The 22,434-nt window shown below is 39.1% G+C and overlaps 2 protein-coding genes across 2 annotated transcripts; one reads left to right on the top strand and one right to left on the bottom strand.

Moving 5' to 3' along the window:
* Positions 1-7,879: 7,879 nt before the first annotated feature.
* LOC128532879 (E3 ubiquitin-protein ligase TRIM16-like) lies at positions 7,880-15,524 on the bottom strand. Its single transcript, XM_053507001.1, has 6 exons — positions 14,877-15,524; positions 10,711-10,806; positions 10,181-10,414; positions 9,846-10,005; positions 9,497-9,556; positions 7,880-8,950 (listed from the first exon to the last, which is right to left on the bottom strand). Exons 1-6 carry the CDS (start codon positions 15,474-15,476, stop codon positions 8,415-8,417), a joined length of 1,686 nt encoding a protein of 561 aa, XP_053362976.1. The 5' UTR covers positions 15,477-15,524; the 3' UTR covers positions 7,880-8,414.
* Positions 15,525-19,729: 4,205 nt separating this feature from the next.
* LOC128533302 (myoglobin-like) lies at positions 19,730-22,029 on the top strand. The gene is made up of 3 exons (XM_053507542.1): positions 19,730-19,830; positions 21,436-21,652; positions 21,749-22,029. Exons 1-3 carry the CDS (start codon positions 19,748-19,750, stop codon positions 21,887-21,889), a joined length of 441 nt encoding a protein of 146 aa, XP_053363517.1. The 5' UTR covers positions 19,730-19,747; the 3' UTR covers positions 21,890-22,029.
* Positions 22,030-22,434: the final 405 nt, after the last annotated feature.

The raw sequence follows: 22,434 nt of genomic DNA, 5'->3' as shown, positions 1-22,434 counted from the left end.
AGCCTGGCCAGGAATCGAACCCGGATGCCGGAGGTGCAAGGTGACAGTGCTAACCACTACACCTTACCAATGAGTCACAAAAACTAAACCTATATATTATCTTAAATTAAATTATCAGCCTGTAGGTTATTTGCCTAGAACGCCCCATTACCAGTTCACCTCTGGTTATCAGAGAGTTTCCAGAAGTGTGTTAGTGGAGCTGTTATTTAGCACTGTTTACCATGGTTTATGCTTTTCCAAATGACTTTTACATTTGAACTATGCCATTACATTTACACATTTACATCTGGCAAAAAAAAAAAAAAAAAAAAAACATTCTGAAAAGAAAAGAAAAATATTTATGAGCACGAAGCACAGATTCAGGGAAACTAACTGTATTATGGCTATAGATCATTTGTATTGTGATAATTTTAAACCTAACTTTCAACTAAAGGTACTCAAACATCACATAGAATTTACCAAACCTGGGCCAGAGTAGCCATTATTCTCCTGTAGAGTGTTAATTGTGTTTCACTCCTATGGGAATAAGTTTCTAAGATACATTGCTGTCATTTAAAAAAAAAATCATTTTCCAAAGCCTCCAGATGGACATCGTCTGTAAGAAAAAGCTCAGTGTTGTGAAAACAAATGTCACTGTGATGTACCATACCCCTGTTTAAGCCTAAGATAAAGGTAGCCAGTTCACTGTTTACCCATTTACGAGAGCGATCAATCTTTTTGGGACGTACACAACCCCACTGTCATCTTTGGGTGATGGCTGATAATATAATAATCATCTGGGGGAATGCTGTAGAAGTTCCTGCAGGTCAGCATATCATCTGTGGCTGATCTTACCTTGAGCCAGCCTTTAAAGTGAGCGATGACTGACTGCCACCTCAGTCCAACCAAGCCATGTCACTTGATATGTGCGTTGGCCCCCAGGTTGATGCCCATGGTCTTCTTTCCTTTTCCTCCCCGTGGCAAATGTAGCTGTCTCCTAACACCAACACTGTTGGTAAACCTTTTAAAGGAATGAAATCATGCAAGAAAAATCAAATTGAATACTTAATATTATAAAAGATTGGATCACTGTAAAGATGCAGCATAACCCTACCACTCCCTGCCCACTTTAAAAATCTTAAAAATATACCAGAATCAAAAAAGAGTTTTATTGCCAAGTACTCTTGCACATACAAGGAATTTTTTTTTAGTGACAAAGCTTCCAGAACAAAACAAATGACAAGACAAAACAACACACAAAAAAAAGTTAACAACAAATGGAGTAGGGTGTGGGATTCGAACAAATGAGTTAAATAAATATCTGTGGTATTGCACGGTATATTACATAGTGGTATTGCACACAAAAGTTCAAAGTGAAGATGGAATGGGTCCAATGTGATATTCCGAGACTTCTTTACTCTGGATATATACAGTTCTTGCAGCGGGGGCAAGGGAGTGCAGATAATCCTTTCAGCAGTCTGAACCGTCCTTTGTAGTCTTCTGATGTCTGATTTAGTAGCTGAGCCAAACCAGACAGTTATTGAAGTGCACAGGACAGATTCTATGACGGCGAGGCTGAGTAGAACTGTATGAGAAGCTTCTGTGGCAGTTTGAACTTTTTCATTTGGCGAAGGAAATAAAACCTCTGATGGGCCTTTTTAACAATGGAGTCAATGTGAATGTCCCACTTCAGTTACTGAAAGATGGTCGCGCCCAGGAACCGGAATGACTCCACTGCTGTCACAGTGCTGTTCATGATGGTGAGTGCAGGTGGGTTTCTCCTGAAGTCCAGAATCATCTCCACTGTTTTGAGTGTGTTCAGCTCCAGGTTGTTGTGACTGCATCAGGCAGCCACCTGCTTAACCTGGCTTCTTTATGCGGTCTCGTCACCGTCCTGGATGAGGCCGATTATTGTAATGTCATCTGCAAATTCCAGGAGTTTGACAGTGGGGTCTGTAGAGGTGCAGCCGTTGGTGTAGAGGGAGAAGAGCAGTGGAGAGAAAACGCATCCCTGAGAGGCTCCAGTGTTGGTGGTGTGGTTGTTGCATATGAATTCCCCCAGTCTCACTAGCTGGTGCCTGTCTGTCAGAAAGCTGGTGATCCAATGACAGAAGCAACTGTCTGAAGCAGTGCAAGACCCTTGCATAAGCCCCTGGTTTATCCAGGTGTTGAAGGATGAAGTGTAGTCCCATATTGACTGCATCGTCCACAGACCTGTTTGCTCTATAAGCAAACTGCAAGGGGTCCAGTAAGAGTCCAGTGATGTCCTTCAGATAGGCCAACACCAGTCTTTCAAATGACTTCATGACCACAGATGTTAGGGCAACTGGTCTGTAGTTATTAAGTCCTGTAATTTTAGGTTTTCTTTTTTGTGTGTGTGGAATGGGGACGATTGTGGAACGTTTAAAGCAAGAAGGGGCATAGGTACAGTGATCTGTTGAAGATCTGTGTGAAGATGGGAGCCAGCTGGTCAGCACAGGATTTCAGACAGGCTGGTGTAATGCTGTCTGGGCCTGGAGCTTTCCTTCTGTTTTGTTTCAGGAAGATCTGGCAAACATCTATTTCACAGACCTGGAGTGCAGGAGGGAGGGTGGTTGTCAGAGGTGATACTGGTGATGTAGAAAGAAGGTAAGGACAGGTGTGTGGTGTGAAACTGGGGGTTTCAAATCTACAATAGAACCAGTTGTTGATTCCCTACAAAGTTGAGGGATGGCGTCTTGTAGTTAGTCTTGGTTTTCAGGCCTTTCCACACTGGAGTAGGGTTGTTCACAGAGAACTGGTTTTTCAACTTTTCAGAGTAGCTTCTCTTAGCTCTGATCCCCCTTGTTAGTGTGTTCCTGGCCTGGTTGTACAAGATCCTGTCCCCACTCCTATAGGCATCCTCATTGGTCTTTGTTATATGTTAAAAATGTAGTAGTAGTAGGGATGCACATATCCTCACAAAAACTGATGGAGGATGTTGTTGTTGCTCTGTGTCTGTAATCTGAGTAGCCAACTGTTGCAATAGTGCATTTACACACGAAGTGAACTCCCGTGGCAAATAGAAAGGCTTGCAATTAATAAAATATGCCTCTAGATTGGGACAGCACATCTTCTTCATTGGTATCACATTTGTATACCAACGTCCATTGAAGCAAAAGCATATCCTGCTGACTCGCGATTTCCCTGTTGATCCTGTGCGATCCGCTCTGAACAGCTGGAAGTCTGGCAGGTGTAACGCGTTGCCCGGAATGGCTTCATGCAGCCAGGTTTCCGTGAAACACAGTGTGGCAAAGTTTAAAAAGTCCTTATTTTTTCTGGAGAGCAGGAAGAGTCCGTCCATTTCGTTGGGTGGAAAGCGGAGATTCGCTAGATGTATACTCGGCAGTGCACTTCTAAAGCCATGCTGTTGGAGCTTGACGAGCGCGCCGTCTCTTCTCCCCGCCTGCGCTTTATAAAGGATTTGAACAGCGCCCCTGCCCCACTGGTTACAATGTTCAGCAAACGTCGCCATACGCCGTAATCATCAAAATTAATAAGTTTACACTTCAATTAATTAAAATTAATAAATTTACCCTGGATTAATGGTATGCCAGTTGGCTATAATCGTACAGTATTGAACCACTTTTCACTTTAGCAGCCCAAGTAAGAATATTATATAAATATAAATCTATAAACAATTTTTTTTAGTCATCTATCTGGGTCAGTGTTGATTCTGTAAGTGAATTATGGTCTGAAAAAAATCTGAAATCTTTTTTTATTATTATTAATAAATAAGAACGTTGACATTGGATCCTCAGAAGACTAAAGATTCTCAGAGACATCAGCCACAACAGGAAACTGACAGGACACACATAAATTACGTTACACTCTGGTGTGGTTTCTCTGTATCTTTGCTCAATGATTTTTGAAAAAAAAAAATCTAGTAGTTAACTTTGCGATTTGGCAGTTTTAAGTATTGATGTGCTGCATAGTTAAATATTCATTTAAAGTTGCCACTTTACCTTGTCTTCCTCGATGTCTCGCGATCTGCAAATAAATAAATAAAAAGAAGTCTGTTATCCACAGCTGAATGTAACAAAACATTATCCATCTAATCCTCTCCCCACTAACTTTATTCACTTCATTTGGTCTCCTGGTTATATTAGCATTAGCTATTCAAGCGTTTAGCCTTAAATAAATTGATTAGTTTATTCTGGGTATAATGTGGCTGACGTTATAGCTAGTAACATTTTAAGCTATAGAAAAGATCAGAGGTAAGTCAAGTTTATCTGGGGCTTGATAGATTCCTAAAGATTATTTACAAAAATTTGCCACAGACAATTAAAAATGCTGCCCCATATTTGTTCCATCTGTTAACTTTAGACAGAAGGTTGAGGACTAATTAATGACATCACCTGCTTTCTGCACAGGGAGAAATAAAATACATAGCATTTGTTGTCTTACTTTTTGGCATCAGTGTATTATGGTACACATGTGCACAATCACAATTTAGAGGTTGGCACATGCATTATAGAGGTTGCACTATCTCTGCTTATACCAAACTGGCACAGTGTATCAACGAACAATATGAGCATCATTTTTTACTTTCTTATTCCTATATTGTTAAATCTGTAACTGCTGTTTTGTTCATTTACTGTCAAAATTAGTCGAGGTGCTTTAGCAATACTCTTTCTTATTATGGTCGTGATAGTGAAACCTATTTCAACTGTGGTAAGCTGAGGGAGCGACAGAAACCCAACCTGACAAGCCATCAGGTTTTTCCAGGTTTTTATAACCAGAGCTTTTCTTGGTCACTGGGCGCAAACAGATTCCATCTTTGCGTACAGCACTTAGTTCCCCAATCTTCCCTCCTTATGACTCTGAATGCAAGCAAAGTTACACTCTGATGCTTTTTCTGTAAAACACCTATAACTCAAGGCGAAAATTTTTGGGGCTAAGTCTAAAATATTCAATGCTTAAGTCTGGAATTATTAGACGTATGATGCCACAGTTCATGTCAGAATTGCAGCAAAAATGATGTTAACTTGTGGAGACTGTTTGAAGCTTTGTTCTTTAGAGGAAAGCAACTACAGCGCCTTCTACTGCTCTTAAACAATTGCCCTCCACATTATCTTGCGCAAATGCAGCTCTAGTTTATAGTCTGTTGTTGTCAGCCTACATTGTTATTCGCATGCTGTAATTTTTAGTTTCTGTAATGTTTTCAGAAATGTAATGCAAAGTATCGATTGCATTATACTTTTAATGTGCAATTGTTTTAGGTATGTTAATGTCTTAACTCAACTCACCCTGTCAAGAGATAATCTTTCCTACATACAATTATTAGAACATTTAAGTAATCAAAATTCCATTTAAGCTATTCAAGTGGGTCAAGTCACCAACAGGTTTATGCAGGCATAATTTTCTGATAAGGTCGATAGCTATAACTATAATTGTGCAGTACAGTAGGAAATTCTGATGAGGCAGGACTATTGGTTAAAACTGGTTCACTGGTTACAGTCATGAGGGTTATTTGTATATTTGCTGCTTTTATAAAACATTTGTTTTATATTTATCTTTCCAAGCACACAACAGAATGAACTTGCATGACATCTTTTTGTCATGCACCCAACTAAAACTTGTAGTTTTTACCTGTCGTTCAAGTTTTTCTGCGTTAACTGAAACCATTTCGTGGCCTCGGTGTTCATCCATCATACAGAGATAACAGATGAAGCTTTTGTCAGTATTACAGTAGATCTCGATTGGTCTATTGTGCTGTGAGCAGATCTTCTCTTGGAGATCTGCATGGGCTTCCACTAACGTGTGGCTCTTAAAGGCAGGTGAAGATGAGCTTCACAATATGAGACCAGACACACCAGACAGGACGTCACAGCTTTGTATTTTATCCTGCAGAAATCACACTCCACATCTCCAGGTCCAGTATAAAACTGAGCAGAGGAAGCAGGTTGGAGTTCAGTCTTCTTCAGTTTCTCCACCACTTCAGCCAGTGTGTTGTTCCTGCATAGAACAGGCCTTGGGCTGAAATTCTCTCGACACTGAGGACAGCTGTAGACACCCATGTTCATGCATGCTCAATAGCTTGGATTAAACCTTTCGTAGTTGATGGTGTGTGTCCACTCCGGGAGATTCGTCAGAAGAGAAAGATGGTTTCTCTCACTGATGGGTAAAGCAGATGTTTTGCTGTGAGGTTCTCCAAAAAAACAACAATTATCCCACAAGCAAAGCAGAATAAATCAAGCAGAATTGATGCTACTAGTATGAATGGGGTGAACTAGCCAATAAATATACAGAAATATAATGTAATATATACTCAGATACTGTACAAACCATTCATGCAACTTTACAACATAAGTTTGAATATAGCCTAGAATGTTGTTATTTGCTTCCTCACACAGTCATAAATTAAATTAGATAAATGTACAAATAAGTCACCATAGTGGACTTTGCCTTTGAAGTTCCAACCAGAATGTTATTACACCTATTCTATTACTTTTTCTTTCGGTTGGCAGTCAGCTTTAGGGTGCGTTACCACCATCTGCTGAACTGTACATAAAAAAAGGCATACAATCCCATATCTGTCCCAGTCTTACTTAAATAATTCCTTAAAGTGCTGAACATGTTCCATAATTATACACTGTTATTTCACAATTTGTTGCTTTTATAGCTGCCATAAAATCCTGCCTTTGTTCACTAACACTGTTACTTTCTATTTGCATGTGTGAGTGGATCTCATACTGTACTTGGTTCTGAAGGACCCCTTGTCCTGCACATTATGATGTTTTTCACTGCTCATTAACGCCATTTTTAATTTAGAAAAGGCTTTTATTAGCTGTTTAAGTAATTAAGATGCGCTGGAGCCTAAGTTAAGGCCAATGGATTGAGAACCGCAGTATTACCATACTGTATGTATAATTGTCTGTGCGCTTGTTTAAGTTGAACATTTACCCAGTCTATAAACATTCTCATTTATTCCTGCGTGTCCAAGCCTCAATTGGGTTATGACTGTATTTTTCTCTGGTTCCCCAGACGATACCCAGCCTTACCTGTTTTTCTATTTTGTAATAGTGTCCTCCTGTGTCCCTGTGTTCCAACATTTTGTCATTTATTGTCCATATAATTCCTGATTATTTTTTTTGACTAAATGCCCACTTTATTTTTTACTGATGGTTTAGCCAACATAACAGTCATTACTGACTTCACTAGAAACTTTTTACCCAAGTCCATCTCTACAGCACAAGTGAGAGAAATTTTGTCTTTTTCTTTCTTTCTTTTTTAAATATAGAAAAATAAGAAGGAGCGGTAAGAATTCGAATAAATTATATACTTTGACTCAATTGTCATAAAATAACTACACAGATCCATTTGAAATATGTGGAAATTTGTGCTCTCGTAAAATCTACTTCCATCACTACAAAAAAAAAAAATACATTAATCTTTTTGTCTAGGCAGTGTAATAGCAGATTATTAGTATTTTACATTTATTACGCCTACTTTATTTCTTTCCTTCTATCACAATGGGAGTTGAGGCAGAATGCAAGAGCAGGTTGTTCTTTAATAGTAAAGTTATAACCTTGTAAAAAACAAACATAAAGTACAAACATCAGCTGGAAGAATTTGAAACTTGTTAGACTCAAGTTAATACTAATGATTCAGATAAATACAGACTAATTAGAGATCCGAGATTAGAGTCAACTTTATTTTAATTGTGCAAAGTAGATGTTAGCATCTAACCAGAGGTGCATACTGTAAGTGCCCTAACAATAAATAACAAATGAAGCCATTTCTACGAGATAACATCAACCTAGATGAATCATACGATTTTAGTTTATGTGACAGTGACAGGTGATGTATAATGGATACAACCATGAACATTAAAGTCCTACAAAATACAAAAGTCAAAAGAGACACAAAAACATGAACCATGACACTGTTTGACAATTTATTTGTATAATGCTTTAAACAATTGTCATCGCAAAGCAGCTTTACACAATCAAAAATAAATGTGTATGAATCAAAATATTAGATAGTCCCTGTGATAATACATGATGGTATAGAGAGTATATAAATAAAACTAATTGGTCACAGTTGATGGTCTCCGACTGCATTTGTTTTCAATGCTGTTTTTCCTTCTTTAAATTTCTTTACAGTCTGAGCACATGCGTGTTTTAATGGTGTCTTGTCTGCTAACATTAGTTAAGGTAGTGAAAAGATCAGCAACTAAGGCAAGAGTTGGGTTCAATGATAACAAATGCATGGCTTGCGGTTAAGACTATGTTGATTAGTAAAGTTACTCTTCTACCATGTGGAATTTAAATGATTTACTGTATTTTAGGTAAAAAAAAATGTTATTCCCACTAATGTTATGCATTACTTTCAGTACAGTCCTCATATACCACTTTTATTGCAAAAATATTTCAGGTCTTCAGGGAGAAATTCACTCTGTCACCTGAGTTTTACTAAAAGTTTAATATTGGTTCAAACAACTTTACAGTTGACCTGAAGGTAGTTAGCCAGAACCCAGCGTACAGAGGCTGAGTGAATGTGGTGCGGACACTGTGGAGGAGACTCATCGTGTCAGAGACGCTGTAGAAGGACAGAGTTCCTGCACTGTGATCCACATACACTCCTATGATGTTCGATGCTGGACCTGAAAGCTTAGTCCTAGTGTCATTGTGGCAGAAAGTGACAGAGGAAGAGAAACACTCCAGACTCCAGGACTGACTGTTGTGTCCAAACACACACTCATCACCCCCTCCTTTCCTGCTGATCTCTTTATATGAGACTGATATAGACACATTACCGCTCCAATCCACCTCCCAGTAACAGCGTCCACTCAAACTGTCCTTACACAACACCTGAGTCCAGCAGTCAAATCTCTCCGGATGATCAGGGTATGGCTGTTTTCTTCCACTGCGTGTCACGACTCTGTTCTTCTCAGACAGAATGAGTTGATGATGTGCTGTGTTGGGATCCAGAGTCAGATAACTGAAATCTAGAACAATAAAATGAGAGCATTTATTGATTTATGTATTTATTTGTTTGTCTGTTCGTTCATTTGTTTTTAAATTACTCTTTTTTAGCATGAACTAGGCAATATTATAAATCAAATTGTATTTCATTTTAACCAACTATACCACTATGACTCCAGAAAATATAAAAAATGTGGTCATGTGTATTTATGTTTTTTTTTCAGTTGTTTCAATTATTGATAATAATAATAATAATAATAATAATAATAATAATTGGAAATTAGTAGGATTTACATGTTTTATAATTAATGATAACTTTGGTTCTACCTGACATAACTGAAAACTCAAAAGCATGCTTTGATGTCTGAAGCCTCCCCCCCCCTCCCCCCGTCTGTATAAGTAGTTGTTTTTCTATTATCACGGTTAATCACAGGAATGTAATTAAAACACAATTATGATATCTCATATGCCTCCTCTCCTTTGTGTTTATGTCTTTAAGTAAAGATTTATGTGTGTGTGTGTCTGTGTGTGTGTGTGTGTGTGTGTGTGTGTGTGTGTTTGACTCATACACTGCAGAAAATCTTCTCTGCCCTGTAATTGTGAGGGTAAAGTCAGCCGAACTGCTGCAGCTTGGAGACACAGAGACAAAACAGAGACAGAAAAATGATATGCATCGTCTTTACACATTATGATTTCTTTTGGTAAGTCTTAGGGATTCTAGCTGCTAGTAAGAAGAGTTTACACATGTCTTTACTGTTTACTGTTGTGTAGCTTCTCTTAAAATCAAACCAGCTTATAACTGTAATATTTATTTTACAATTAATAAATGTCACTTTAGCTTTAATGAGCATCTTATGTCGTTGTAGAGTTATTCCTGTTACGACGTAATCCTGTCATGACTAGGACGCCTTTTCTAACCTTGTGGACGCATTCTGTTGAATTCCTCATCACAGACCTCTTCGACTTGTTTTTTCAGTTCGAAGAGAGATGTCTTCATTCCATCGAATGAGAGACGTTGATTGACTCTTATCCTGGATAAGTCCTTACATCTAGGAGGAGCACAGAGCCGCTGGAAACTCTAAACAATAAAATAATAAAGCCAAATAGAAATGAAAAAACATTGTACAAAGAGGAATCAGACCGCAGACACACTTGTGATCTCAGACAGGAACATTTATTGTTGCTGTAATGAGCTTTTAGGAGGAAACTTTGTGAGGAACAGCGCCCTCTGTAGATCAGACAGTGAGTGTTACCTGGAGGAAGTGGATGTGATCGTGTGTGTGTGAAAGCTGCTCCAGCTCAGTGACTCTCCTCTTAAGATCAGCAATCTCCTGCTCCAGTTGCTTCAGGAGTCGTTCAGCTCGACTCAGTTCAGCTTTCTCCTGAGCTCTGATCAGCTCCGTCACCTCCGAGCGCTTTTTCTCCATAAGGCTGATCAGCTCATTGAAGACCCTCTCATTCTCATCTACTGCTGCCTGTGAACATGTCTGTAAAAACACAAACAGTCCACTTCATAATTAGTTACAGTATTATTCGTTTTATTATAAATAAACTTTTAGTGCTTCAACATTTTTGAGGTCCAGTCAGCTATATTAATGGCCAGTAGCCATACAAACATTTAGATTTTTGGTTTTCATACAGTATTCAATAAATTCCATGAGATATTCAGCACTTCATTATAAAATAGGCTTTTTATTAGATAATTCTGCTTAACTGTAGGCTAATGTAAGTGTTTAGATGTGGCTAGACTAACCTATGATGTTAGGTGTGTGTACACGCTCACCTTAATAGTGTCCGCGGCTTGTTTGAGTTCCTGAACCATTTTCTGCTTTACCTGGATCTTCTGCTGGAATTGTATCTGCTCCTTCTTTATGTCATTCTGAGGCCAAATAAAATACATTTCATTATTTCTGCATCAAGAGCTATTTGTGTTAACATTATCAAATAGTTAAAGGAAAACTCTGCCTGTTTCTATATACACTGTTCAGTCAGGCCTCTGGAAGTTTGCTGTTGTGTTCGGGACTGGGAAAGTTGACTACCTGTGGATCTTTTGGTTGCAGTAGGTTGCAGGAGTATGGCCTCTGTGGATCAAATTAGTTTGCCCGGTGCACTTACTGTAATGGGTGCTCACTTCACCTCTTAGGTGGTCATAATGTTATACAGTAGATGATCATTGTATGTCTATAGGCACTCTGTCATTGCCAAGCTTTATATTTCTATTTGATGTTCTGATTTTGATCCTGATTTTCTGTTTCTTTGATGCTTTTTGCTTTGATTCATGTTGTTATCTAAGTCAAAACCAACCTGGTGCATTGTTCCTTAACCAGGCTCTCACTAGGATGATTGTTGTCTAAGGGAAGTGATACCTCAGTTGGTTGAAGCTCTGGGTTGCTGATTGGGGGGCTCTTTATTGAAAGGCCCTTAGTCTTTACCCATATTGTATATCATATTAGTTAATTTGCTACGCATTAATAAATTATGATGAGAAAATTAATCATTCATTTATACAGATGATAACTTAATCAACTCCCCAGATTGGCCAAGTTTAGAAAGTCCTATCATGCCTTCTAGGAACCAACACAATAATGTTGTTGTTGTTGTTTTTTTGGCTGATTTCTTCAAGGGTTCACCACAACAGATCATCTGCATACAACTTAGCACATGTTTTACACACACTAAAAAACGCTGGGTTGTTTTTTCTACCCAAGCGCTGGGTTGCCTCTGTTGGGTCATTTTTCTGGGTTATTTACAGAGAGTTGGGTAGTTTTTGTGTAACCCAGCTGCTGGGTTGAAGTTTGCTTGGCTCCTCCCCCAAAGTTCACCGGTGGATTCAGCGGCCGTCAGCTTTGTGTCTTCTCTTGCATTTTTGTAAGTCGCTCTGGATAAGAGCGTCTGCCAAATGCCTAAATGTAAATGTAAATGTAAATGCATTTAAGGGAAAATGACGTTAAATACAAGGTCTGTATACACATGTTCACTCACCTTAGTTACATACGACTGAAAAATGATTACTATATGTAACATTTATTACTGTTACCGTGTTAAGGTTACACTCAAACTTTTAGGCTGGTCTAAAGTATGATAATTTAGCTGACAGTAGCTGCTAGTTAGCCAAAGAACCGCACCTGTGTATGTCTGAGCTTTTTATCTTTCTCCGTAGAATGTTTGCAGGGTGACGAAGATGGTGAAGTGAAGAATAAACGCTAAACTATTAATTGTAGTGCTAGCATAACGCAGGCATTTAGTGAGGTTGCTAGCGTTAGCAACCACATTGACATTAGAACTTTATTAATCTCACTGCTTGAGAGAATAAAATGCTGGGGTGTTACAAAACACTGATCTCCTCACAAATATGCAGACCTGCTAACCCTCCCGATTTTCCCTGGAGACTCCCGTTTTTCACTAGTTAGTAATTTACTCCGCGGTCAAATTTCTCCCGCGGTTCTCCCGAGTTATAACAATATTTTACACATTTTCCCCTTTGGCAAGTATGCTACAGTAATATGTCACCATTAACTGCTGCATGTAATCTAACCAGGTAGCCCTCTTTAACCAAAGTTGCTTGTGACTCAGACTAAATTAAATATCTGTCAGCGTGCCAACTACAGGAAAAAGTACCAGAGCTGTACAGATAACTACTAGATGGGAGTATAAATATTTGGGTGATTGTAATATATATATATATATTGTGGCGTGGGCGGGGTTTTGGTTGGGAACCATCATGCTTTGCGGGAGAAGTTGTTATGTTGTCACCCTGTGGGGGAAAGGTGTTTGGGTTAGTGGCTTCGGCCAGGGTGTGTGTGTGTGGGTCAGAAGTATGTCTTGTGATTGTATGTGTAGTGCCTGTTGATTGTGGATGTGCTGTTTATGTAACCAAGTGATTAAAATACTGCCAGTCATTTGCATTGGGCAGCAAGGAAGCTCACTCGCCTCTCCAAGTTCCTTCAAAGCGGGAAAAACGCTACAATATATATATATTTAGGAGCTTTATCCTAAAAGCCTTTTTTGTAGTAGCTGTCTCCATGTTTTTGTTTTAGGTTCTCTATACCCTATCTTAATGTACAGCTTTGTCATTTTTTATTTAGTCTCAATCCTATTACACATTAAATTACATTTTTAGGCATTTGGCAGACGCTCTTATCCAGAGCAACTTACATTTTTATCCCATTACACATCTGAGCAGTTAAGGGTTAAGGGCCTTGCTCAAGGGCCCAACAGTGGCAACTTGGTGGTTGTGAGGTTTAAACCTGGGATCTTTCAAACCGTAGTCCAATGCCTTAACCACTGAGCTTTCTTTCATTTCTTTTTTTCTAAGGTTGGAACCAACATGGTGGAATACCTCCAGCATGCTGAAGTGTCAAGGCCGTACCCTACATCCTGACGTTGGGAGATGATGACCAGCGCTGCTCTCAGGCATTCGTCATTTTGGTGGGACAGGCTCTGGAGCAATGCACACTACCTGGGGCGATTGATGTGTGCTTCAAGGCATTTTATATTTTTAACATTAACTATCTAAAGCAGTGTGCTCCTGTAATTCCAACTCCATGAAATTTTTTGTAATGTTGCTATGAAATAGCGAGGCCTACTTGAAAAGACATAGACAGTGTTTGTATGTTACAATGAGACCAGGGCTGGATAGTTTTGTTCTGCAGAAAAAATATCTGAAGTCACAGAGAGATCCTGCTCTATCTAGTAGAAGCTGCCTCAGCCTATTTGTGTTATTACTCCATTCTGCCCTTGTGAGTTATAGTATAGTAATGATGTCGCTGTTGATTATCTGTTCTTGTGCTTTTGAAAAGGAAATGTTTTTTTTACAATAATAATAATAATAATAAATTTGGAGATCTACTACTACTACTAATAATAATTCTGAATGAAAATGAAGAATAAATACATATCAGTTTGAGCTTGACACGTTTATGAGCTCTGTCACTTGCCGTCAATGGGCGCCTAAGAGACATAACATTTTTCGGCTTCAGTAGACACACAGTACTTTAGACTGAAACACGACTGCCCCCTACAGGTATTGAAGGGCATTTTCACAGCTTGCCGCGCGCACTCGCGGCAAGTCGTGGGATCCCTTTTCCGAAAACGTGCGTTTTTAAAGGCCAGATCTGTATATAAACATTTAATAGGATGTTGTTTATTGTATATTTGTATGGTTTGCAAAACTTGGAAGTTTTTTTGTAATAGACCAGTACAGTATATCAAAGTCATTTAACTGTTTAATAGACATGGGTAGTTTTTATTTTTTATTTATTTTTTTATTTTTTTTTACAAATTTACTGTAAAACATGAAAAAAAAACCTTATTTGTGAGGTAGAAATAGATTTTTTATTTGATCTTTTGTTACATAGATTTTATTTAATCACAAAGTTAATAATACTAACTGCTTATTTTAAAATGCTCAATCTCATGTCACATGTTTACTTCACTATCTCTTATCACCCAGGATTTAGGAATATCATAGCTGACTTCTTGCCTCATCTGACCAGTGTCACACAAACCTTCTGAAGAACAAAATACAGTACAGTATCTACCCTGCCAAGCCAACTTGGACTCAGGGCACAGAGAGAGTGGGTAGGGATAGGGTTCTGTTATGTCTAGGGCAGAATTGGTGCCAAAATTACTACAAACTACATTTACCAGAAGACAGCATTGTCTACAAACATGGCTGCAAAGAACTGTAAATCCAGATGCACATAATAATAATAAGAAGAAGGAAAAGGAGAATAAATAATAAATAAAAAATTCCCATTATTTTAACCTGTAAAATGCATTGTATGGTTATTAACAATAAAAAGTTTACTGATTCTGTATAGGAAAAACATTTATCACACCCTTCCAAAAATTCATTACTTTATGTCTTATAATTGATTAAAGCAAATTTAAAGCAACTCTTTTTTTATTTGCATGACTTGCTGCTGAAAAAAGGTTTTCAGTTCTTACCTGCTTGTCATTTCTTTCTGTTACAGCTGGAACTGTCTCATGGCTTTTGTGTTCTTCCATCGTACACAAGTAACAGATGAAGCTTTGGTCAGTACGACAGTAGATCTCGATCGGTTTGTCATGCTGAGAGCAGATCTTCTCTTGGAGATCTGCACAGGCTTCCACTAACTTGTGCTTCTTAAAGGCAGGAGACTGATAGTGAGGTTTAACATGATCTTCACAATAGGAGGCCTGACACACCAGACAGGACTGGACAGCTTTATGTTTTTTGTCAGTGCAGAAATCACACTCCACATTTCCAGGTGCAGCGTAACGGTGAGCAGGAGAAGCAGGTTGGAGCTCAGACTTCCTCAGTTTCTCCACCACTTCAGTCAGCATGTTGCTCCTGCGGAGAACAGGCCTTGGAGTGAAGGTCTCTCTACACTGGGGGCAGCTGTAGACACCCTTCATGTCTTCCTGATCCCAGCAAGCATTAATACACACCTTACAGAAGCTATGACCACAAGGAGTAGTTACAGGATCATTCAGGAGGTCCAGACACACTGGACAGCTGAAGTGATCCACTGAAAACTGATCTACTGAAATGCCAGCCTCTGCCATTTTTCCAGGCGCGAGAGGAAAAGAGAGAGAGAGAGAGAGAGAGAGTCTGGGTTTCGTTTTCTCTGAAATTAACTTCCTGGCTCTGTGTATTACATCAGACAGTTAGAGCGGGCGTGGCTTTAAAGAGAGAGGGGGCAAATGTAGCTCTGCATGGTTTAAGGATCACCCCTGTGGTTTTGAGAGCCAAATATGAATAGGAATATAATAGGAATATCTTTGTTGCATAATTAAAACATTAAAAAGGACCATATTGAATAAACAGTTGATAGCATTTATTTGACCTGAATGAAAAAAAAAACCTTATAGAATAAAAGCATTTTTGATAGAAGTCAGACCTGGAGAGAAGGAAAAAGAGAGAACACAGAGCATTAAGTTTGATTTTATTCTGCACTGTTGTTTTTCTGATTGGATTTCAGCCCGTCACTCTCACTGTTGGTAAGGATGCCTCCTGAAGACTGGTGACATGAAATTACAGTGAATGGTCCAACTTAGAAATCATTAAAAATCACTAAACTAGTAGATTATTAATACCTTTATTACATTAACTCCAACAATAACCAAACTAATTGTTTTATATATTTAGCTCTTCCAAAAGATAAATAATGTAAACAATCTACTGTAAAGTTTTTAAAGACTTCAAGTAAAAACAACTTGATGATCGAGTCACTTAGTCCGCCTGCTGCGCTTCAGTAAGCTTACTGACTCCAGGAGTGCTACATTCAAACACTCACACAAAAGTTGTGTGCCAGAAAGGTCTTAATTTATTAACAGCAAAAGAGTTTTACTATGTTTAAATGTAGCTCTCCTGGCATCAATAAGCTTATTATCCTGGACAACAAAGAGTGGAAGTTGTATTAATGTCCATCCGGAGACAAACCAGGAAGTGTTAGGTCAAGGGAAGGGGAAAGAGAGAGAGAGAGAGAAAGAGAGAGAGAGAGAGAGAGGGGGAGAGAAGGTGGGAGATTGAGCACATAAAGTTTACATATTGTATATCAAAAGCATTAACATCTAGCAAAAGTTAAAGTTAGTATTCTATAAAATTTGGAGGAATTTTGTGCTAAGTTACCCAAAACCACTCCTTGACACTACTAAAAAATGTAAACATTTATTATTATTTTTTAATGGGCACTGGTGACTCAGTGGGAGGTGTTTCGTCTGCCGTGCAGGAGGCCTAGATTCGATTCCCAGCCAGTGCCCAAACCCCAGCCACTGGATGCAGTGCCGGTCCCAAGCTCGGATTAAATGGGAGGGTTTTGTCAGAAAGGGCATCCGGCTTAAAACCTGTGCCAAATTTCTACGATGGTCTGCTGTGGCGATCCCTTGCCCAGAGCAGCTGAAACCCAACAACAATTATTATATTTTAAATCATAAATAAATAAGTTTGTGTCTTTTTTCTTTTTCTTTCTGTATATTGAGCAACAGACTAATTTATTATTATAACTACTGTAAGTAGAACAATATTTTTTGGAATTGGTTACATTAAAGAGAGATATTTTGCAAATGTTATGTTTATTACTTTTAAATAATTCATATAAGTATTCAGTGTGTATTTACACAAAATATAAGTAAAACCATTTTCTGCTCTTATTTCTTTTTATATTTTTGTTTTAGCATTGTTTTACTCCTAATATCCCTTCCTGTAAAAAGATCTAACCCCTGGCCTGCTGCTCAGCTCGGCTGTTCTCTGGTAGGGTATGGTTTAGCAGCAGCTTATTTATATAGACACAGAAATAATGTGTTCATAGGTGGAGTATAACAGTTGGAGTTATAAAAAAAAATCCTTGATCTGAGGGGTATTTCAGTTTGAGCATTAACTCACATACTCACAAATCTGTTTAAACTTGTAAAAGTAAGTAAAATATGGAACTGTTATTTCGGAACCAAATTTGAGTATAATCATTAGTTAAATGTATTAGAGTCAAATATTTGATATAAAGTTACTACACATTAAATTGTCAGCTGCATTTATTTTATTAATTGGTCATAAGAGAGCAGTGGACCAAGATAACATTATTTATATATTTTAGTCTACATCATCTACCATGATTTCAGCTTTGCCCTTGTCCCCTTAATAGCCACCTGCTCCTCTCCTGCTGACAGGTGTCCTTAGCCATCCCAAAAATTTTCTTCTCTACCCCTTGAGTCATAACATGTATGACAAATTGTGCTTTATCTTCTTTATTCACCATTCCAGCATAGTCATTTACATTTACAGCTTGAAGCACTTGTTCAACATAGTCCACTATGACTTACTAGGGTTCTGTCAACAGCTATTGTCCCTGTTACAGTCTCTGTTTACCAGGAAAGTGTCTTTAATCAGGACGCGCCCTTGGGTATAGGCGAGTTGGTTTAACTTTGTAACTATGGTCTAAAGGGCCGTCATAAGATTCAGGACCACTGGAGCTCAGTGTTGTACCAGGTAGTAAAGGGCAAAGCAAGTCCCTTGCTCACTGTTTAGGGCAAGAGTGGGGGGGGGGGGGGGGGGGGTGGGCTCCTCAGCGCTTCTCCCAGAGGATTAACATTAATGTTAATTAATTACCCGTAAGCGATCTTGGCTTAGGTTCATCTTATGGTGATGGGGCAGTGAGATGCACAAGGCAAACTACTGCTGGCCAACATAAAAAAAAAATTGTGCTGGGTTAACATAAAAACAACAGGAATTAACATTTGTAATTACTGTTATTCTGATCACACACCCCTGTTCACATTTTAGACCACACCATGAATCCACTTACATTAAGAGAGAAAAAGTTCTCATGTTTTATCTCTAGACTATTAAATGTTGTTATGGAACAGGTTGTGAGAAAGTCCATGTCTGAACTCCAGTTGCTCCCAGTTAACACAGTAAATAGTGTTACAGACACTCAGCTCCAGGGTCCTGTGTTCAGAGCTCAGGTTAAGGGCTGTGTGGGGTTTTGCATATTCGCCTCATGGTATTTATAAATTAAAATGGTCAAGAAAAGAATAAAAAACGGTTGAGCATAATTTATTTAATTATTTAACCAACTTTTTAAAGAGAGCTTGTCGTCTTGTGTGACATTTTTTTTCCTTCAGTGTGACAGTGCAGGTGTCAAACCAGTAGATATTTGAGTTGGGGCGTACAAGTGAGAGAATACGAAAGAGAGAAATCAGAAAATATGAGAAACAGATAGGTGAAAAAGTAATAAAAATGAGAACCAGTGGGGGGCGTACAGAATCCTCAGGTGGGAGGAGCATTAAAAGGGGTGTGGTTAACATCTAGATAAGGTGTGAATATGTTTGATTGACAAACTTTTGTAGGATCCAAAGTATAAAAGGCCAAAGTCAGGAACCAGTAGCACTGCAGGTCAGGTCTGAAGAACATCTCATTTTAGCTGAGCTAAACCCTCTCCTGGTAAGTGTGTGGTTTCAGGTGATTTGTGTTCTTATCAGATGGGTCTGTGGTCATTTTTTGCAAAATAAATTCATGAGATTCTTGTTTAATAATAAACTGTCATTTTTCTAAGCCCCAGTACAGACATCAGACCTAGCTGACCATCAGAAGAATGATTCTCTCCACACAGGCCACTTGGGTGCTTGTTCAGTCTTTATTTTAAGACTGTAATCCAACCTCTATTCCATCATGCAGATGGATGACTTGTTTGCAACCTCTGTTGTCCCACATGTCCCCTCTTCTTGGCTCCTTTTTCTGGCTTCCTGCATTAAAATCTTGCCTACCCAGCACCTACAGTACTTGCCTCTCAGCTCTAATCACACCCTGGACTGCACTACATTCCCTCCATCATTCAGCACTGCTTGATTGGTCTCACCATCTCTCAGGGATTAAAGATGTGCATCAAGACTATTTTCTATCCTGGCTTTTAAGTGATGGAATGAACCATTTCTAGATGTCTGTAGCTGAGTCACTGGCAAACCTTGATACAGTAAATACTTTGAGTACTTTGGTTAACTCACCCAAAAGATCCTTCCTATCAAACTTTTTGACTGGTACTTTTAGTTTAATTTTTTTATTTGTATAGCAGTTAACTGTTGTCATTGTCACAAAGCAGCTTTACACAATCATAATTATGGAATTTTTTATGTAAAATTATCAGATTGGCAACCTAGGAAAAACCTTGTGTAACAGCTCTGGATAAGTGTGCATATTTTTGTGCTTGACCCAAGGTACACATGGTCTTAAATACTGACCCATGTTCACTTTTTATTTTTATAAATAATAAAAAAAATACTTTAGTAGGAGTTGGGTTAACTGCTAGATTCATTACCTGACCTCCTGTGTCTGACTGCAGGCAATGTCTGACTGTGAGTTGATTCTGGCCAGCTGGGGGAAAGTTGAGAGCAACCTTGCAGACTATGGAGGAGAAGTTCTGACCTGGTTAGTACCTAATCTTTGTCTTTCAGCTGTTCCCTTTCAGGGGTCGCCACAGTGAATCATCTGCCTCCATCTAACCCTATCCTCTGCAACCTCTTCTCCTCTTCTCTACACCAACTAAATTCATGTCCTCTCACTAAATCTCCTCTTTGGTCTTCCTCTAGACCTCAGCATCCTTCTACCGATATATTCACCACTTCAATCTGGCATTTCTGACTATCTTCAAAACATCTGACATGAGTTGTCCCCCTGATGAACTCATTCTTGATCCTATCCATCCTTGTCACTCCCAAAGAGAACCTCAACATTTTCAGCTCTGCTACCTCCAACTCTGCCTCCTGTCTTTTCTTCAGTGCCACTGTCTCTAAGCCGTAGAGCATTGCTGGTTTTACCACTGTCCTGTACACCTTTCCTTTCATTCACCACCTTTCCTGATGCTCTTTCCTGATGCTCTTTTCTCGCACAACACACCTGACACTTTACTCCACCCATTCCAACCTGCCTCTTTACCTCCTTTTCACACTCTCTGTTGCTCTGAACCATTGACCCCAAGTACTTAAAATCCTGCACCTTCTTTACCTCTGCTTTTTTTCTGAGGCTGTATCCTCACCGTTCCTCTTGGGTTCCTCTCACTCACACACATGTATTCCGTCTTACTGCGGCTAACCTTCATTCCTCTGCTTTCCAGAGCATACCTCCACCCCTCCAAATTTTCTTCCACCTGCTCTTGCTACAAAGCACAATGTCATCTGCAAACATCATAGTCCATGGAGACTCCTGTCTAACCTAATCTGTCATCCTGTCCATCACCAGAGCAAACAAAAAGGGGCTTGGAGCCGATCCTTGTTGCAGACTCACCTCCACCTTGAACTCTTCTGTCACACCTACAGCACATCTCACCACTGTCTTGCAGCTCTCATACATGTCCTGCACCACTCTAACATACTTCTCTGCCACTCCAGACTTCCTCATACAACACCACAGCTCCTTCCTCAGCACTCTGTCATACGCCTTCTCTAAATCTACAAACACACAATGCAACTTTTCATTACCTTCTCTGTACTTTTCCACCAGCATCCTCAAAGCAAATACTGCATCTGATGTACTCTTTCTAGCCATGAAACCATATTGCTGCTCACAAATGTTCACCTCTGCCCTTAACCTAGCTTCCATAACTCTTTCCCACAGCTTCATTGTATGGCTCATTAGCTTTATGCCCCAGCTCTGCACATCTCCCTTGTTCTTAAAAATCGGCACCAATACACTTCTCCATTTTTTTTCTGGAATCCTCTCACACTCAAAGATCTTGTGGTCTTTTAATGTTTTTTTTTTTTAGCATGTTGAGCTTCATGGCACAAAGATTAACCAAGTCTAACAGTTAACACCAGTTCTCGCATTGCTTCAACATGTAATGGGGGAAGAGCAGTAGTCCATCTAGATGGGATGGCAGAGCATAGACTGCCATTTTGATGCATGCCTTGTTTTTTTTTTTTTTTTTTTTTGTTTTGTTTTTTTTCCCCAGTTCCCCTTTTCTCAGTGAAGTACTTGCTGTCAATTTATTCCCTCTAAATTATTACTGTAGAATAATTGTATGTATACACTGGCCAGTCTGTTCACAGAGCATCCTGACACTCAGAAACTCTTCCCCAAGTTTGTGGGGATCTCGCAAGCTGAACTGGCTGGAAATGCAGCCATTGGGGAGCATGGCAAAACAGTTCTGACAAAACTGGGTGAGATCCTGAGGGCAAAAGGCTCTAGTGATGTCATCAAGCCACTGGCTACAACCCATGCCAACACGCACAAGATCGGCCTCAACAATTTCAAGGTAACACTCTCTTAAATTTACCTTTATTAAAGTTTACTTGAGTAATGAACTGCACCCTACTAGTGACACCAATAATACCCTCACTCTCTCCATCAGCTGATCACTGAGGTCATCATTAAGGTGTTTGGGGACAAGGGCGTGTGGGATGCTGCTACCCAGGATGCTTTCAGAAAGGTGATGAGTGGTGTTGTCAACGAGATCGACTGTGTCTACAAGCAGCTAGGCTTCGCTGGCTAATGCCCTTTGTCCCCTCAAGTCCTGACATTACTGGAACCAAGTAAACGAGTGTTAATTTAGCCAGTGGGAGTAGATTGTAATCAGTGTTATTGGTGGATCGTAATCTAATGTTTTACCTAAAAATTCCTGATCTAAAATAAAACACTGGAATCGTACTGTGTACACTTTTATGCTTTTCCAAGAGTTGGAGCCAGCACAGCTTTTGGTGTCTGTCCTCAGCTTCAGGTGTTTTGCATTTTGAATTTTAGTGTTTGTTCGTGGTTTAATGTCTGTGTTTAGTAGGCTTAAGGTATGATTTCAAAGCTTCACTTCCCATAACACCACTGCATTCTAGCACAGCCTTGGACTACAACAGTCCAGGGTCATGTTCACTGTTACAATACTTCTAATCTCACACTTTTGTGCATATATAAAAAAAAAAATTGTGTAATATTTTTTTTCCTTTAATGTGACAGTGCAGTAAATCATGTATGGGGGGGCGGGTGAAATCCTGACATTCATACATGCGATCTCATTCCTAAATGACAACAAATCACTTGTTTCCC

Source organism: Clarias gariepinus, chromosome 11, assembly GCF_024256425.1.
Source record: "Clarias gariepinus isolate MV-2021 ecotype Netherlands chromosome 11, CGAR_prim_01v2, whole genome shotgun sequence".
NCBI lineage: Eukaryota > Metazoa > Chordata > Actinopteri > Siluriformes > Clariidae > Clarias > Clarias gariepinus.
Note: the sequence above shows the minus strand (reverse complement) of the source record. Positions and strands in the feature narration are given on the sequence as shown.

Excerpts from the sequence above, each read along its gene's own strand:
- LOC128532879 (XM_053507001.1), bottom strand. The coding sequence starts at position 15,476 with ATGGCAGAGGCTGGCATTTCAGTAGATCAGTTTTCAGTGGATCACTTC. Across the intron at positions 9,557-9,845 it reads CAACAGAATGCGTCCACAAG|CTGCAGCAGTTCGGCTGACT; the intron begins GTTAGAAAAGGC and ends TGTGTCTCCAAG. Across the intron at positions 8,951-9,496 it reads CAGAGAAGATTTTCTGCAGT|ATTTCAGTTATCTGACTCTG; the intron begins GTATGAGTCAAA and ends TTATTGTTCTAG.
- LOC128533302 (XM_053507542.1), top strand. The coding sequence starts at position 19,748 with ATGTCTGACTGTGAGTTGATTCTGGCCAGCTGGGGGAAAGTTGAGAGC. Across the intron at positions 19,831-21,435 it reads GGAGGAGAAGTTCTGACCTG|TCTGTTCACAGAGCATCCTG; the intron begins GTTAGTACCTAA and ends TACACTGGCCAG. Across the intron at positions 21,653-21,748 it reads TCGGCCTCAACAATTTCAAG|CTGATCACTGAGGTCATCAT; the intron begins GTAACACTCTCT and ends TCTCTCCATCAG.